This window comes from Balaenoptera ricei, chromosome 3 (genome assembly GCF_028023285.1).
Source record: "Balaenoptera ricei isolate mBalRic1 chromosome 3, mBalRic1.hap2, whole genome shotgun sequence".
In the NCBI taxonomy this organism is placed as follows: Eukaryota; Metazoa; Chordata; class Mammalia; order Artiodactyla; family Balaenopteridae; genus Balaenoptera; species Balaenoptera ricei.
Genome location: NC_082641.1, coordinates 174,022,916 through 174,039,790, shown reverse-complemented (window position 1 = coordinate 174,039,790; position 16,875 = coordinate 174,022,916). Strand labels below are relative to the sequence as shown.

The following is a 16,875-nucleotide window of genomic DNA, read 5'->3' as shown; positions in this document are numbered from 1 at the left end:
AGGGCCATACCTGGCAGGTCCCTGCACCCAGAGTTAGTATACAGGGTGCACATGACTGCAGATAACACAGGAGCCTGAGAAGGAGCAGGCAGAGCTCGACAGCTTCTTCTCCTTGTGTCCTCAACTCAAGTGACTAGGGCTTTTCTCGGTTCCTTTTTTCTTTAAAAGTCAAGAACATGCAAATCTATCTTGAGGGGAACACCACAGACCACACACACACACACACACACACACACACACACACTTATTCTTCTCCCCAGTTTGGATTCATGCATAGAAGTAACAATGACAACAGCCCCTGCATTTGAGTTCCTACACAGCACCAAGCCCTGGGTGAAAAATAGATAAGCTCCTTCCTTCATGAAACTTCAATCGAGACAGGAGAGACAATAAACCTATAAAGAAATATAGAAATAAGCAATATGGTTTGGTTTTTTATTTTATTTCCAATAGTAACTAAGTATTATTTTAAAATAAAATAAAACAGGGTAAAGGGATAGGATGGGGGCTAATGTAGAGAGGTGGTCAGGGGAGGCCTCCCGGAGGGGGTGACATTTACAACAAGACGTTAAAGTGATTGGTGCTAAGTACTCCCACATTCCCACAGTGAAGTTTTAGGCTCACTGTGGCTACATAACAAATTACCCCAAAACTTCATGACTTAAAAAAACAGTAGGCACGTATTATCTCACAGTCTCTGAGGCTCAGGGATTCAAGAGCAGCTGTGTGGTTCTGGCTCGGGATCTCTCATAAGGTTTCAGTCAAGATGTTGCCCAGGGCTGCAGTCATCAGAAAGCTGGCCTGGGGCTAGAGGATCTGCTCCATGATGGCACACTCCCATGGCTGTTGGCAGGAGGCCTCAGTTCCTTGCCATGTGAGCCTCTCCCAAGGGCTGATTGAGTATCCTCACAACATGGCATAGGCCAAAATGGAAGCCACAAAGCCTTGTATGATCTAGCCTCACAAATCACAAACTATGATCTCCACTATATTTATCACACGGACCAGCTTTGAGTCACTGTGGGAGGATACCACACGAGGACATAAATACCAAGAGGTAGGGATCATTTGGAAGCCATCTTGAAGGCTGCCTACCACAGTCATATACACAGAACTTGCAAAGGAGTGTTTTTCATCCTGAACGTGACATCGACTGGAGGGTATTTAAAAAGTGAAAGTTAAAGAGAGAGAGAGAGAGGTCTGTCTACCCTATGGGGAAACCAAGGGATGAGGTTTTGATTCACACCCAAAACAGCATGAAGTGAAATGATGGACACAGGGGAAAGGGCTGCAATAGGAGTGGCTGCGTCTTTTGGTACATCAAGGATGTGGGTGTTTCCTGTGAGCCTCGTGAAAGCAGTGGAATAACCAGACTGAGGCCCAAGAAAGCAGCCTGCCTATGTTTCTCAAAACGACCACCATCCGCCTTTGGGGCAAACAGCCCTAGAATCATCCATGACTCCTCCCTTCTATCTCATTCCATGGCTATGGCACATTAAGTTTTCAAAAGATGGCTGCAACAATATCTCATGTCCTACATGTTCTTATGCAATGTGACCATGCCACTCCATCAAGAAGTAGAGTCTAATTATCCTCCCTTTAAATCTGGGCTTGCCTTAGTGACTCTCTTATAACCAACAAAATGTGGCACAAGGGACAGTTGCCATGCTGCTTCCACCTGGCTCTGTCAGAACATGTGCTCCCAACTGCCATTTTGTGAGGAAGCCCAAGCCACATGGAGGTGCTTGGCTCAACAATCCCAGTTGAGGCCAGATTTCAAGTCATCCCAGCCCAGGTGCCAGACATATAAGTGAAGACACCTCCCAATGATTCCAGCCCCCAGGAGAGTTAAACTCACCTCCAGCCCTTTGGGTCTTCCCATCCAAGGCCCCAGACATCACAGAGCAGAAAAAAGCTGTCCTTACCATGCCCTGTCCCATAGCATCCATGAGCATAATGAAGTGATTATTTTATGCCACTACGTTTGGGGTGGTTTCTTAGACACCCTAGATAACTGGAAATATGACCAATCTGTTAGTAATTCTGGTTGGTTCTACCGTCACAGCATATTCAGCATCTGAGTCCTTTTCACCTCCTGGTCTTAACCATCATCCTCTTTCACTTGGATTACAGTAATAGCCTCCACCTAGGTCTACCCACTTCTGCCCTTGCCCCCTTTATGGTCAAACTCATAGAAGCAGGGAGATGGTTGCCCATGGCTGGAGGATGCCCCCTTTATGGTCAAACTCATAGAAGCAGGGAGATGGTTGCCCATGGCTGGAGGAAGGGAAAAAATGGGTAGATGTTGGTCAATGGGTACAAAGTTTCAGTTGTGCAAGATGAATACATTTTAGAAAACGACAATGTGACTATAGTTGACAACATTGTATTGTGTACTTGAAACTTGCTAAGAGGGTAGATCTTGGGTGTTCTTAACACAAAAAAAGAAAAAAGAAAAGGAAAATGTTAACTCTGAAGTGATGGATATGTTGACTGGCTTGGTTGTGGTGAATATTTCACAATATACATGTATATTGTGTTATCAGGTTGTACACCTTAAATACATACAATTTTGACTGTCAAGAATACCTCAGAAGGACTTCCCTGGTGGTGCAGTGGTTAAGAATCTTCCTGCCAATGCCGGGGACACAGGTTCAAGCCCTGGTCCGGGAAGATCCCACATGCCGCGGAGCAAATAAGCCCATGCACCACAACTACTGAGCCTGCGCTCTAGAGCCCACAAACCACAACTACCGAGCCCGTGTGCCACAACTACTGAAGCCCACTCACCTAGAGCCCGTGATCCGCAACAAGAGAAGCCACTGCAATGAGAAGCCCACGCACCGCAATGAAGAGCAGCCCCCCACTCGCCGCAACTAGAGAGAAAAGCCCGCGCGTGGCAACAAAGACCCAACGCAGCCAAATTAATTTATTTATTTATTTATTTATTCAATTTGAAAAAAAGAATACCTCAGTAAAGCTGGAAGAAAAACAACCATAACTGTTTTTATTTAAACTTTTGATAATTTCTTTACCACAATTTTCTTTCACTTTTTTTTTTTAACATTGCATTAATACATAATTTTTCTTGGGGAAAAAAGGAGTCTGAAATCAAGGTGTGGGCAGGGCCAGGCTCCCTCCACAGGTACTAGGAGAGCATCCTTTTTGCCTCTCCAGCTTCTAGGGTTTCCTGCCACTCTTTGGCTTGTGGCCACATCACTCCAATCTCCACCTCAGTCTTCACGTGCCTTTTTCTCTGTACATCTCTGTGTCTCAACTCCAGATGCTATGCTGGTGGTTTTGAAGATGCAGGTAGGGGCCATGAGCCAAGGAAGGCAGCTCTACAAGCTGGAAAAGGCTAGAAAACAGATTCTCCCATTCTCGAAGCCTCTGAGGGAGAGTGGTCCTGCTGACACCTTGGTTTCAGCCACATGAAACAACGTTGAACTTCTGACCTCCAGAACTATAAAAGAATTAATTAATTTCCGTTGTTTTAAACCACTAAATTTGCGGTAATTTGTTACAGTAAGCATAGCATATTACATACCCCAAAGGGCAAAATCCCAATTCCTCTTTTGAGGGGTTTTCCATTAAAGTAAAAGGAAATGCAACTCAGATTGGCTTAAACTACAAGGAAACCCCGTCAGGCCCATGCATGTACAAGTTAGAATATTGGGCGGGGTCGCTGTAACGGAGATTCAGAACAAGAGTGGCTTAAATGAGATGGAATTTATTTCTCACCTCACAGTCTCAATATAAGCAATCCAGTCTCCGCCAGTGGAAACTCTTCCCCAGCACGTGTGGAGGGGGGTGGCCCCAGCCCTACTTGAGATGGGAGGGCAGCAGCAGACCAGCCTCCCTCTCCAGAAAAAGCTCACCCCAGGGGCTGGGCTTCCCCGCCCCCCACCCCCCGTTCCCATGATGTAACATGCTGAACCTCTCCCACCTGCATGAGGTGTGGGTGTGCTTTTCCCGTTCTACAGATGGGGAAATGGAGACTTGTCTGAGAAGGAAGAGTCTGTCTGCCCAGCAAATACCCACTGAGCATACACAACAAGTATCAGATTCCAGATGGATATGGGGGGGGGTGGTCAGAGTGGAGGGATAGGGAAGGGATGGGGGGATACACCAACCAAGAGGACTGATAGCATCTCTGGACATCAAGGGCATCCTTTAAGGTGGGTGGGCCTGGGGCAAGGTAAGTGTGGTGAGGGTTGGATGGTCTCACTATGTGAGGGTGATTGCCACATGGCCAAGGCCATGCCTCGAGGCTTGGCACACAGTAGGTGTGCAGGAACTGGTAGTGAAATCCAGTCCCATCAACTGGGTATAATAACATAAAGCCATGGGCCCAGGCTGACCCCGCTCTGCCCCATTCTTGCTATGTGACCTCAGGGGAGTAGAACAACATCTCTGAGCAGAGGTCTCCTGATATGTCCAATGGAGATTGGGGATCCAGTTGTTCATTCATCTATTCAACAGATATGTACTGACCACCTACTATGTGTTAGGCTCTGTTCTAGGTACTAGGGAGACATTGGTGAATAACAACAAAAATCCCTACCCTTGGGATTAGAAACAGGGAGAGATATAATGAATAAAATAAATAAATACCTTACATAGAGAACAAACTAGTGGTTACCAGTGGGGAGAGGGAAAGGGGGGAGGGGCAAAATAGGGGTAGAGGATTAAGAGATACAAACTACTATGAGTAAAATAAATAAGCAACAGGATATATTGTACAGCACAGGGAAATATAGCAATTATTTTGTAATAACTTTAAATGGAGTATAATCTATAAAAACATTGAATCACTATGTTGTACACTTGAAACTAATATAATATTGTAAATCAACTACACTTCAATAAAAAAATATATCTTAGAAATGTTGTTAGATAGGCATAAGCAGAAAAAAGAAGAAAAATAAAGCAGACAAGAGGAATCAGGTGTGCATGGGGCGGGAATGTTGCAATAGTACGGAAGATCACAGAATGGAAATGATACAAAGCATGGTCTTGGACCAGAACCAAAGCATACTAGAAATCACAGAATGATATCTGGGAAATCCGTAAGTATTTGGAAATTAAATCATGGGTCAAACAGGAAGTCAAAACTAAAAATATTTTTGGTTGAATGAAAGTGAAAACGTACCATATCAAAATATGTGGGGTGCAGCTAAAGCAGTGCTAAGAGGGAATTGTAGGGCATTAAACACTTATGTTTAAGAAGGTGATGGAGGGAGTTCCCTGGCGGTCCAGTGGTTAGGACTCGGCACTTTCACTGCCATGGCTCTGGCGGGGGAACTAAGATCCCACAAGCCGCAAAGCACTACGCGCCACGGCCAAAAATAAATAAATAAAAAAGAAGGTGATTGGGTATATTTGAAAGTTGCAAATAGAGTTTTTTTCTTTCTTTCTTTTTCAAGTAACAGTTTTAGGAACATCTTTCTTATCTGTGTTTCTAGACACTTCTCTACATGCATTACAGAACTGTCTGCACATCCATTCACTAAAGTAATACTGTTCACAACTGGATGATCAAGGAACACTCAAAAAACATGTTTTTATACGTGAGCTGTTAAATACACCTCTACATGCAATAAAAAAATGGTCAGCACGTTATTTACTGATGTAAGACCCATCTAATCTTGCTGAGCAATTAGCACTCTTAGAACCACCTTGTGTGTCTATAAACACTTCCTTATATGCATTACAGAACATATACCTGACCCACGCCCTGAAATAACACTGCTTTCACAGAGTAAGTAGCGCTTGAAAGTTCTCATTACAAGAAAAAAAAAAAAGGGTAACTGTGCGGTGATGGATGGATGTTAATAAGACTTAATGTGGTGACCATTTCACAATATATACAGATATTGTATCATTATGTTGTACACCTGAAACTAATATAATGTTATATCTCAATTAAATCTCAATTTAAAAAGGAGGATGGGGGAGGAAGTGGGGGGAGGAGGAAGAGGTGATCAGGAAAGACCTGACAGTTGAAATCAACTTTAGGAGGTGGGGGGAAGGCCCTGTAAATATCTGGAAGAAAAGCATTCCAGTCTGTGCAAAGGCCCTGAGGACAGCAAGCTCCTGGTGTCTTCGAGAAACAGGAAGTCTGAGATCCAATGTCCCCTTCTCAGTGAAACTTTCTAAAACTGAAGTTCCAAGCCCACCCTTCTCCATACACTCCATTCATTACGTTTGTCCTTAACAGTTATCACCACCTTGTCACACACATTGTGTCCAATAGGATGCTTGTTGAATGAATGAGTGACGGTCCTGCCCACCAAGCCCTGACTAAGGCCAGGCCACTCCAGGCTCGCTGGTCCCTCCACCACCAGCCAGCAGCCCGCCACGCAGGCAGCAGAATCCCGGGGCAGCTCCTGGATTACAGGCGCGCCTCTGGTCAGTATCACAGACCTAGGCCAGGTCTTCCCCAGGGACTGTCTAGGCCAAGCTAATTTATTTTTCCTCCTCTCCGGAACTAAATTACCCAGAGCTTCCGATCTCCCATGCAGCGGACCGAGGCGAGGCGCAGACTCCGCCCAGAATGTTCTTCTCCATCCCCGGCCCCACCTGGGGCCTCCGAGGCTGTTCCGCCCACAAAATACTAATGCAGCCCCTACCCGGGGCAGAGCAGAAGCCGCGGCACGGACGGCAGTGGCAAGGGAAAGAGGAAGGAGGGGCGGGGAAGCTGTGGGCAGCGATGCAAGGCACCTGGGGACGCGGGCGGGGAACACAGTAAGGTCTCCTCATCAGATGGTTGGTAGAGAAAAAAAAACAGGAAGACTGTGGGGCACGGGTGACTGAAACCCGGCCCCTCCCTCACCCCTTAATACCACCCTCACTCTAATATTATCCCCCTCCAGATCTCCAACTCTGAGTATGGACAGACCAAGCTGAAGCATCTGAGACCAGGGACCTCAGGACAGATGTGGGTCCACATCCCCACCCACCCAGAGTCATCCCTGGCTTGGACCTCTTCATCCTCTAGTGAAACGACTGGTCGTGGGGGATCCCCTCTGGTGGACCTTCTAGTTAGAGAGTGCCACCCAGATGAAAGTGATAATAGGGCGTACTGGACGCCTCCTAGGTGCCAGGCAGGAAGCGCTTTTCAGGCAACCATCAACTGGTTGATCAACTGACTCCTCCAAACCACGCTGTTTATTTATTCATTTGTTGATTTTTGACAAGTATTTACTAAGCCCCTGCTGTGTGCCAGTACCCTTCTAGGTGCAGGAACAGAGCGGTGAACAAGACAGATAAAATTCCCTGCTCTGCAGAGCTGACATTCAAGAGGAGAGACCAACAGTAAACAAGTTAAATACTAAGTCAAATATATAGATCTCAAGTTAGAGGGTGGTAAGTGCTAATAAGGAAAATAAAACCATGAAGGGGGTGGGAGCTGTTTAGTAGGGACCCATTTTACAGGTGAGTAAACTGCATCTCTGAAAGGGAAGTCACTTCCCAAGGTCACACAGGGAGAGTGAGCTGGCACCGTGATTTGCCACTCTGGGTCTCCTCCCAGCTCTGGCCTCTAGGTGAGCAGCTGACACACAGAAAAAGAGAGGCAGAGGAGAGACACACAGAATAGGGTAGGGCTGCCTGGTACAGCTGTGCAGGTTGGGCACTGCACAACTCCAGGAGTGCCATTCACGAAGACAAGAATGTGAATGTTGTCCCCTGGAGTCAGGAAGTGCGCAAGAATCACAAATCTATGCCATGTTCTGGGGACAGAACTTCCTGGAAAGGAAGTCTCAATCACCATTGGTCTATCCTCTATGGCTTGCGTTACTGAACTGGGTTTGTTTGCCTGATGCCCAGCAAGCCAAACGTGAGACACCAATTTTGCAGCAGAGAAAGGGTTTACTCACAAGGCAGCCAAGCAAGATGGGAGAACAAATCTCAAATCCACCTCCCTGAAGGTGAGGGGCTCGGGATATTTATGGAATAAAGCTGAGGCTTGGGGAGCATGGCGAAAGGTGATTAGAGATTTTTTTTTTTTAAGTGATGTAATCATCATTCTACTCAGGCCAAGCTAAGCTACATGCTTCTCCACGGGATGCAAGTCCAGAAAATGGCAGGGTTAGCAGGCTCTGAGGGTGGAGTTTCGAGTCCTCTGACATCAAAAGGACACTGATTGGACACCTGTGCAGACCCAGTTGGAGGGTGGGTGGTCCCAACCAGTCTTAACTGGCTTGAGCTCAGACTGGACACAGCTGACTCCCAAGTTCCTGAAAAACAACTCTGGTAAACTTCTTATTGTTTAGGCTACGTGACACTTGGAGGACATGCAAGTTTTTATAAAAACAATTAAAGCAAGCTTGATCCATGAAGGCATGTTACGGTTCACTACTTATTAAGCAAGTTACAGTTTAATGGATCTAACTGATGACTTTCGGTTTCACTTGCCTTTTTGAGTTACCAGTATATCATGGCCACTTCCCCGTGTCAGCACATGAAAATCTAGCTCAGTAGTTCTCCCAAGGTTGGTCCCCAAACCAGCAATATCTCTGTCACCTGGGAACTTGTTAGAAATGCAGATTCTGGGGCCCCAGACCTCCTGAGTCAAATGCTTTCAGGCTGGGTGTGGCTCTTGCTCCACCTAAATGGGGAGCCCCGGGAGGATTTCAGCAGAGGAAGGACATGATCCAATTTCTGTTTTGACAGGTGCAACCCGAGGGTGAGAGATTAAGGAAGGTGGGGACCAGGAGAAGCCTACTGCAGTTGTACCGGACATACGGCCATGACTTGGATGGGGCTGGTGGCCATGGAGGGGGTAGGAATGGGTTGTGTTCTTGATTGGTTTCTACAGTGCAACCAAAGAAATTTGCCACTGATTTAGATGCCTAGAGTGAGAGGCCTAGAGTTGAGTATGACCAAAAGGTTTGGGGCCTGACCACCTGGAAAAAACGGAGCAGACATTGCCCAAGACAGGAAGACGGAGGGAGGAACAGATTTAGGAGAGAGCAGAGAGAAATCAGGAGTGTCGTTTGAGGGTGTGTTATAGACTGTTTGTGTCTCCCCACCACCACCACCACCAAAAAAAAAAAAAAATTCATATGTTGAAATCTAATCCCCAACGTGATAGTATTAGGAGGTGAGGCCTCTGGGAGGTGATTAAGTCATGGGGGTGAAGCCTCACAAATGGGATTAGTGCCCTTAGAAGAAGAGACATGGGAGCAAGCTCACCCCCTTTCCACCATGTGAGGACACAATGAGAAGCTGGCCTTCTGCAACCCAGAAGAGGGCCCTTGCTGGAACCCAACCATGCTGGCACCCTGATCTTGGATTTCCCACCTCCAGAACTGTGAGAAATAAATTTCTATTGTTTATAAGCCTTTATTATAGCAGCTCAAACGGACTAAGCATGTGAAGGTGCCCAGTCGGTGGCTGGATATATTCATGTGTCTGCATTTCAGGGGAGAAGACATATCTAGAGACAAATTTGGGGGTTATCCACCTATAAGGTGGTGTATTCATTTCCTAAGGCTGCTCAACAAATGACCGCAAACTGGGTGACTTAACTCAACAGAAATTTATTCTCTCACAGTTCTGGAGGCCAGATGTCTGAAATCATGTTATCGGCAGGGCTGTGCTCCCTCCAAAGGCTCTAGGGGAGATTCTGCTCCTTGCCTCCTTCAGCCTCTGGTGGCTCCAGGTGTTCCTTGGTTTGTGGCCGCATCACTCCAATTTCTGCCTCTGTCTTCACAGAACCTTCTCTCTTTCTCTGTCTCCTCTTCTGTTGATGTCAAATCTCCCTCCATCTTTCTCTTATAAGAACACTTGTCATTGCATTGGGGGCCTACTTGGCCTACGATCTCATCTCAAGACCCTTCATTACATTTGCAAAGGCACGTTTTCCAAATAAAGTCACATTCACAGGTTCCCAGGATTAGGGTATGGACATACCTTTTTAAGGGGGCGGCACTATTTAACCCGCTACAGATTGTATTTAAAGCCCTTCGTAGGACGAGTGTGAGTGGAGAGAGATACCCTCCACCCCCATTCTTATCTTGTTCACCTCTGTGTCCTCAAGGTCTGACACGGCCATTCATAATAGAGGAATGTAGTAGTAACAATAAGTAACACTTATCTAATGCTATGTGCTAAGCACTGCTATAAGTACTTCATATAATTAACACATTTAATGCTTAAAACATTAAAATTGAGATCTCGATTTTACAAAGAGCTAAAGGTACTCACCCAGGCCACACAAATAGGGTTCTAATCCAGGACATCTGTTCTCTCAAATAGCAGGAAACCCCCTTGGCCCAAGTAGAGGAATCTGGCTTGCTTTAGAGAATCTCACATATTACAAACACAAAATAAATTTACTGAAGAACACCGGATGCTGCTGTCACCTGAGATCCTGTGATTGGCGCTGGCATGGAACAACCGTAACTCTAAACATGACATCTCTTGGTATCAATGCCACTCAGGCCTCCAGGGAACACTTCCCCGCCTCTCTGGCTGATGCCGTCCTGTGTCTGAGTGTGATTCTGGTTGTGCCGCTGCTGGAAACAGATGCTGCTTTGGGGTGTGTAGAGGATTTGAGCACCAGACAAGTTTAGGTAGGAGAAAAGACAAATTATCTTGTGTATTCGTTTCCTAGGGCTGCCATAACAAGGTACCACAAACTAGGTGGCTTAAAACAAGAAAACTTTATAGTCTCACGGTTCTGGAGGCTGCAAGTCCAAAACAAGGTGTGAGCAGGGCCATGCTTACTCCCAAGGCTCTGGGGGAGGATCCTTCCTGGCCTGGGATCCTTGGTGTTCATATGCTTGTAGATGCGTCACTCCAGTCTCTGCCTCCAGCATCATGTGATGTTCTGTGTGCACGTCTGTGTCCAAATTTCCCTCTTATCAGGACATCAGTCATTGGATTAGGACCCACCCGAGTCCATCATGACCTCATCTTAACTTGATTACATCTGCAAAGACCCTACTTTCAAATAAGATCACATTCACAGGTTCCCAGGGGTTAGGATTTCAACTTATCTGGGGGAGGGGTGGTGGACACAATTCAACCCGCAACACCTTGTCAAATGAAATCGAATCATGCAGCATCCAAGTATCATTTCCCAGCACTGCCAAGCACCCAGTGAAAGGCTTCTCTTTTGTGTTCCAATGTGCAGGATTCCAGAGAGAGTAACAAACTAACACAGCATTTGTTACAGCTGCACATTGGGCCAAGAAGTATTTGGCAGTATTAAACAATGTATTATACTTTTAAATATACATGTGTAGAAGCTCTAATGTAACAGGTGTGAAATGTAATACCCATTCTTTACAGGGGCAACTACAGGGATACTAGAATCACAACTCGTTTTATTTTTACAGAGTATTCAATTGGATTTATTTAAAATCTCAGCTTATAAATAGTTTATAAATAACTTTTATTTGCTTATTTAAATTAAACTTAATTAAAATATTTATTTTAAATTATTTTATTTAAACTTTTGATATTTGCTAATTATATCAGCTCTGTGCAGGGTTTTTTATGACAAATTCGAAAGTTTTAGAATAAAGACTTTTTTGAAATACGACATAAGAATAATTTTCATTTGCGCTCTAGATTCGGGAGACCAGAGGCGCCCAGGGAGGGTGGGAGGAAGCCCCAGGCTCGCATCTTCCACCCTCTCCTGCCCAGATGGATTTCCAGAAGCAGGGAGGCCCCCTCTGGCGATCACCAGAGTAGGAGGCGCGCACCTTACTATCTCAGCCCAACCGCCAGGTGGCGCCAGAGGCACCTGAAGTCCTCCGGAGTCGTTCATCTCTATGATACCCGCTGCGGCCTGAGCAACCCGGAAGCCGTCGCCGGCCAAGTAGTGCTTCCGGGTAGGAGCTGGGTGACCCCGGCTGCTGCCGGAACCTGCAGGGAAAGCAGTCATGGGGGCGCACCTGGCGCGGCGCTACCTGGGCGATGCATCGGTGGAGCCCGACCCCCTGCGGATGCCCACCTTCCCGCCAGACTACGGCTTCCCCGGGCGCAAAGAACGCGGTGAGTCCCAGTGCGCAGGTGCGGCCGGCGGGAGTTTGGGGTGGTAGCCGGAACCCCTGAACGCTGGGGTCGGCTGGGCTCGAGCGTCATGCACTGTGTCTGGGTTCAGCCCTGACTTCGGCCCGGAGGAGTCCAGAGGGCGCGCGTGACCCTGCCTGAGTGTGGAGGCATTCCAGGCAGAGGGCACTGTTTGAACAAAAAGCCTGGGGGCAAAAGAGAGTGGCGGTACAGGACCTAATGAGGCGATAGAAGTTGGACTTAGTGCTGGAGTGAGTGGGGAACGAACTATGGGAGCGCTTATCACGGAAGGGATGTGCTTATTGTACCTCTGTCCAGATGTCACTGCTATTTTTAGGTATGCTAGAGAAAACACAAGGGGGGGTTCACGCCGCACATACTGTCCTGCACGTTGCTTTTTTTATTTGTTAATATCACAAGCATATCGAGCGCCAGCCCTGGACCAAATCCCAAGTTGGGCACCGAGGATACAGCAGGCACTGTCTAAGGGGGAACTCACAGCCCTGTAGGGAAGACAAAGGAACCTGGCGGATCTTGATGATGGCCCCTGGGAGTATCAAGGCGGGCTTTCAGGAGACGATGACTGGAAGCGAGGCCTGCGGGAGATGCGGAGGAGTTGGCCACACCGAGACCAAGGAGAGGGGAGAGCTAGTGCTTCAAAGCAGAGGAGGGACACGATCAGATTTGCTTTATCAAAAGGTCACGCTGGCTGCCAGGTGGGCGACGACTTGGAGACAAGGAGACCTCTAAGGGAATGGGATGGTGCAGAGAGGTGTGGATTTAGGAGAATGTTGGGAGGTACAGTCCTATGGTGTCTCGACTCCTGGTAGTTCCTTCAGCCCCACTGGAACCTGCAGTCCATCAGTACCCCCACCTCCTTATCATGTCAGTCCTTCCCACTGCCCCTCACACCCTGCTTTCCCATTAATGTTTTGCAAACACTCAGAGCTGCCCCACCCCATCCCCTCCTCTGTCTTGCTTAACCAGAACCCTGATTAAAGCCAGCTCTCCTCCGTGGCTCCTGTCCCTGTGCAGCTGAACATCGTGGGAGAAAAACACCCAACTTCCCTGACTGGTCTCCCAATTGCTCCCCCAGTTGACTCTTCATGCTGCTGTTTTCCTGTCACATTCCCTGGCCCTTCGCTCTCTCCTGCTCCTTCCTAGACCATGGTCTCACGCCTTCTCTCTCAGACTTCAGCACCTCCTTTCAGCTAGTCACTTTGCATCCTTTTAAGAAAATAGAAGCAGCCAAAAGAGCTCTCGCAGGCTCCCGTCATCCCTGCTTCCTACACACCCTGGACTCCACCTTCTCTCCTGTTAGCCCAGATGATCTGCCCCGGCTTTAGCTAAGCCTCTGCTCCAGGTGAGCCCTCTGATGCCCTCCATCCCATCCTCTCACCTACCCAAGGACTGCCCCAACCATTCTCCCTCTCTTGCAAGGTTGGTTTTCCCATCAACATGCAAATACACTGTTATTTCTGCTGTTTTAAAATCCTCTCCTGGGGCTTCCCGGGTGGCGCAGTGGTTAAGAATCCGCCTGCCAATGCAGGGGACACGGGTTCGAGCGCTGGTCCGGGAAGATCCCACATGCCACGGAGCAACTAAGCCCGTGCACCACAGCTACTGAGCCTGCGCTCTAAAGCCCGCGCGCCACAACTACTGGAGCCCGCGTGCCTAGAGCCCGTGCTCCGCAACAAGAGAAGCCCCCTCAATGAGAAGCCCACGCGCAGCAACGAAGACCTGACACAGCCCATTAATTAATTAATTAAATTTTTTAAAAAATAAAAATAAAAAAATAAAATCCTCTCCTGGCCCCACCTCCCCCTCCAGCTACCTCCCCACCACTTCACTGACAGGGCTGTGGTCAAGCTTCCTCCCCACCCTCACTACGTCTGTATTGCAAAGCCCGGTTGTCAGATTCTCAGGTCTAACTCCACTACAGCAGCAGCAGGCACGGCCGGTCGCTGCCACTTCCTGGGAGCCCCTCTTTACGTGGTTCCAAGACCCCACAGCTCCCGCCCACCTCCCTGCCTTGTAAATGCCAAGGCGCCCCACTGCGTGGGTCTCTCCTGTCTCCACCCACTCCCACCATTCCCTGGGGGTCTCTGCTAGTCCTCTGGTTTCAAATGGCTGCTGTGCACCAGTGGTGGAGTTTTTATCTCCAGCTGGGCCTTGACCCTGAACCCCAGACTCGTGGACCTCACTGCCTGCTTGGCATCTCCACTCCAAATTTAACGGGCATCTTGCACTCAGCAGGCCTGAAACAGAGCTCCTGACCTCCCCTACCAACCCTGTGCCTCCCTCCAGCGCTGACCACCACATGCTCAGGCCGAAACCCCTGGGGCATCCCGCCCGTCCTCCCACTTCAAGGCCTTTGCACCTGCTGTTCCGCTCTTGGGGATGGCTTACCCGGGTGTCTATGTGACCCACTCCCTCACCTTCGTATGCCACCTTTTGAGGGACCCCTCCATCTAAAGTTGTGACCCACCTCCCCACACTGCCTCTCTCTCCCTTGTTTTATTTTCCTCCCTAATACTTAGCATTGTCAGGCATCCTATAACATCTAGCTCTACCTGTTTGTTCTGTGTCTCCCTCCAAGAACAGGGAGGGATCCTTGCCTGGCATGTCCCCTTGTATACCCCCAGCACCTAGCACACAGTAGGTGCTCCATAAATCCTGGCTACTGACTCATCATGCTGGAGCGTCAGGTGTGAAGTGCCACCTTGACATGGAAACCATCAGGGGCTGCAGGTGGACACAAGGCCTGGGGCTCAACGATCTACGGGGTGGAGACCGAAGCCATGAATTAGAATGAGCAGAGGGCTTTTAGCAAGAACCACCAGAAGCCAAGGCTTAATGTTTGGGCAGCTTAATGTTTGGACAGCCATAGAGACGGGAGGAAACCTGGGGAGGGTGTGGCGGAGAGGGGGGCCACGGGAAGAGAATGTTCGAGAAAGGAGCAAGCGGAAGGCTGAGAAAGCGCGGCGTCCTGGGGTCCTGAGTGGCTCTGGAAAGAGCCAGCGCGTGGGCAGTGCTAGGGTGGAGCGTGGAAGCTGGCGGGATGCAGGGGCAGGAGTGAGGACCTGGGCCAGAGTGAGAGAAAAACGAGGCTGGGAAGCAGAGGGGAGAGGAGCCAGCAGGGGAGGATTGCAGGTGAGCGGTGGACACTTCTTAATGCTAATTGTGAGGAGCATCTAGGACCAAGAAAGATGGGGTAAGTTGGGGGGGGGTCGGTGGTTCCCTTGAGGATGCAGGAAGGCTAGGTCCTGCGTGCCCCATGCTGGGTGGGGACAGAGCTCAGGATCGCCAGCACAGCGGGCGCGGGCTGGGGTGTGTGCCCACGATTTCTGACGGCCCTCACGTGGGTCCCAGTTGAAGTGAAGGTTGATTTCATCCCCGTGGGGTTTACCAGGTGGGTGGGGCAGCAGGACCGAGGATTATTAGTTCAGCTTTCTATGAGGTGGGCAGAAGCTACGCCTCCACTGAGAGGACAGAGCTGGGATCCAGGTCCCCCAGGCAGACACACAGACAGACGCACACACACCTCTGCAGGGTGGGGCTGTCTGGGGAGTGACCCCAGGGGGAGGGGAGGCAAGAATCTAGCATGGATTTTGAGGTGCTCGGTGATGGCAGGAGAGGGGCCCTGCCCATCTGGGCCTCAGCGTTGGGGGTTGCTTTCGCGCAAATTAGAAAGATAGTCCTGGCCCTGGCTGAGCCCCACCCGTACCCCACAGAGATGGTGGCCACTCAGCAGGAGATGAACGACGCACAGCTGGTGCTGCAGCAGCGGGACTACTGCGCCCACTACCTCATCCGGCTCCTCAGGTGCAAGCGTGACAGCTTCCCCAACTTCCTGGCCTGCAAGCACGAGCAGCACGACTGGGACTCCTGCGAGCACCTCGAGTGAGCCCCGCCCCCGCGCCCGCCCTCGGCCCTCGGCCCTCGCCTGGCCGGGCCCTGTGAGCCCCGTGCCCGCCCTCGGCCCTCGGCCCTCGGCCCTCGCCTGGCCGGGCCCTGTGAGCCCCGCGCCCGCCCTCGGCCCTCGCCCCTCGGCCCTCGCCTGGCCGGGCCCTGTGAGCCCCGCGCCCGCCCTCGGCCCTCGCCCCTCGGCCCTCGCCTGGCCGGGCCCTGTGAGCCCCGCGCCCGTCCTCGCCCCTCGGCCCTCGCCTGGCCGGGCCCTGTGAGCCCCGCGCCCGCCCTCGGCCCTCGCCCCTCGGCCCTCGCCTGGCCGGGCCCTGTGAGCCCCGCGCCCGCCCTCGGCCCTCGCCCCTCGGCCCTCGCCTGGCCGGGCCCTGTGAGCCCCGCGCCCGCCCTCGCCCCTCGCCCCTCGCCCCTCGCCTGGCCGGGCCCTGGGCGCGCGGCTCCAGGGACAAGGGACAGCAAGCTAACTGAGTTCCTAGCCAGGCCCCACCTCGGTAGAAAGAGGATCCCCAAAGGGGCTGTTGGGTGGGGCGGGCTGCTTTGAGGTGCCTAGAGGCGCTCAGCTCAGGTGGGAGGCCCAGCTCTTGCTCTGGGCTCACTGGTGTCCACCCCAGGGGAGGGGGCAGACCCCAGAGTTACATCACAGGCACACAGGTCTTCCCTACTTGCATGTCCTGACACCCCCTCCCTCCTCCTACTCTGCCTGCAGCTACGTGAAGCGCATGAAGGAGTTTGAGCGGGAGCGGCGGCTGCTCCAGCGGAAGAAGAGGCGGCAGCAGAGGGAGGCGGACGTGGCCAGAGGCCAGGGGTCCGGTGAGGTGGGCCCCGGGGTGGCCCTGTAGTGGCCCCGCCTACCACCCTGTGGACCAGTCAAAAGAATAAAAGCCTCCAGGGCCCTCAGCCCAAGCTCCGCCTCTTTCTTTGGTG

General features: G+C 50.3%; 1 protein-coding gene across 1 annotated transcript; it reads left to right on the top strand.

Annotated features, from left to right (window-relative positions):
- Positions 1–11,834: 11,834 nt before the first annotated feature.
- NDUFB7 (NADH:ubiquinone oxidoreductase subunit B7) lies at positions 11,835–16,854 on the top strand. Its single transcript, XM_059919812.1, has 3 exons — positions 11,835–12,009; positions 15,762–15,930; positions 16,658–16,854. The coding sequence occupies exons 1-3, from the start codon at positions 11,898–11,900 to the stop codon at positions 16,788–16,790; spliced, it is 414 nt and encodes a 137-aa protein (XP_059775795.1). The 5' UTR covers positions 11,835–11,897; the 3' UTR covers positions 16,791–16,854.
- Positions 16,855–16,875: the final 21 nt, after the last annotated feature.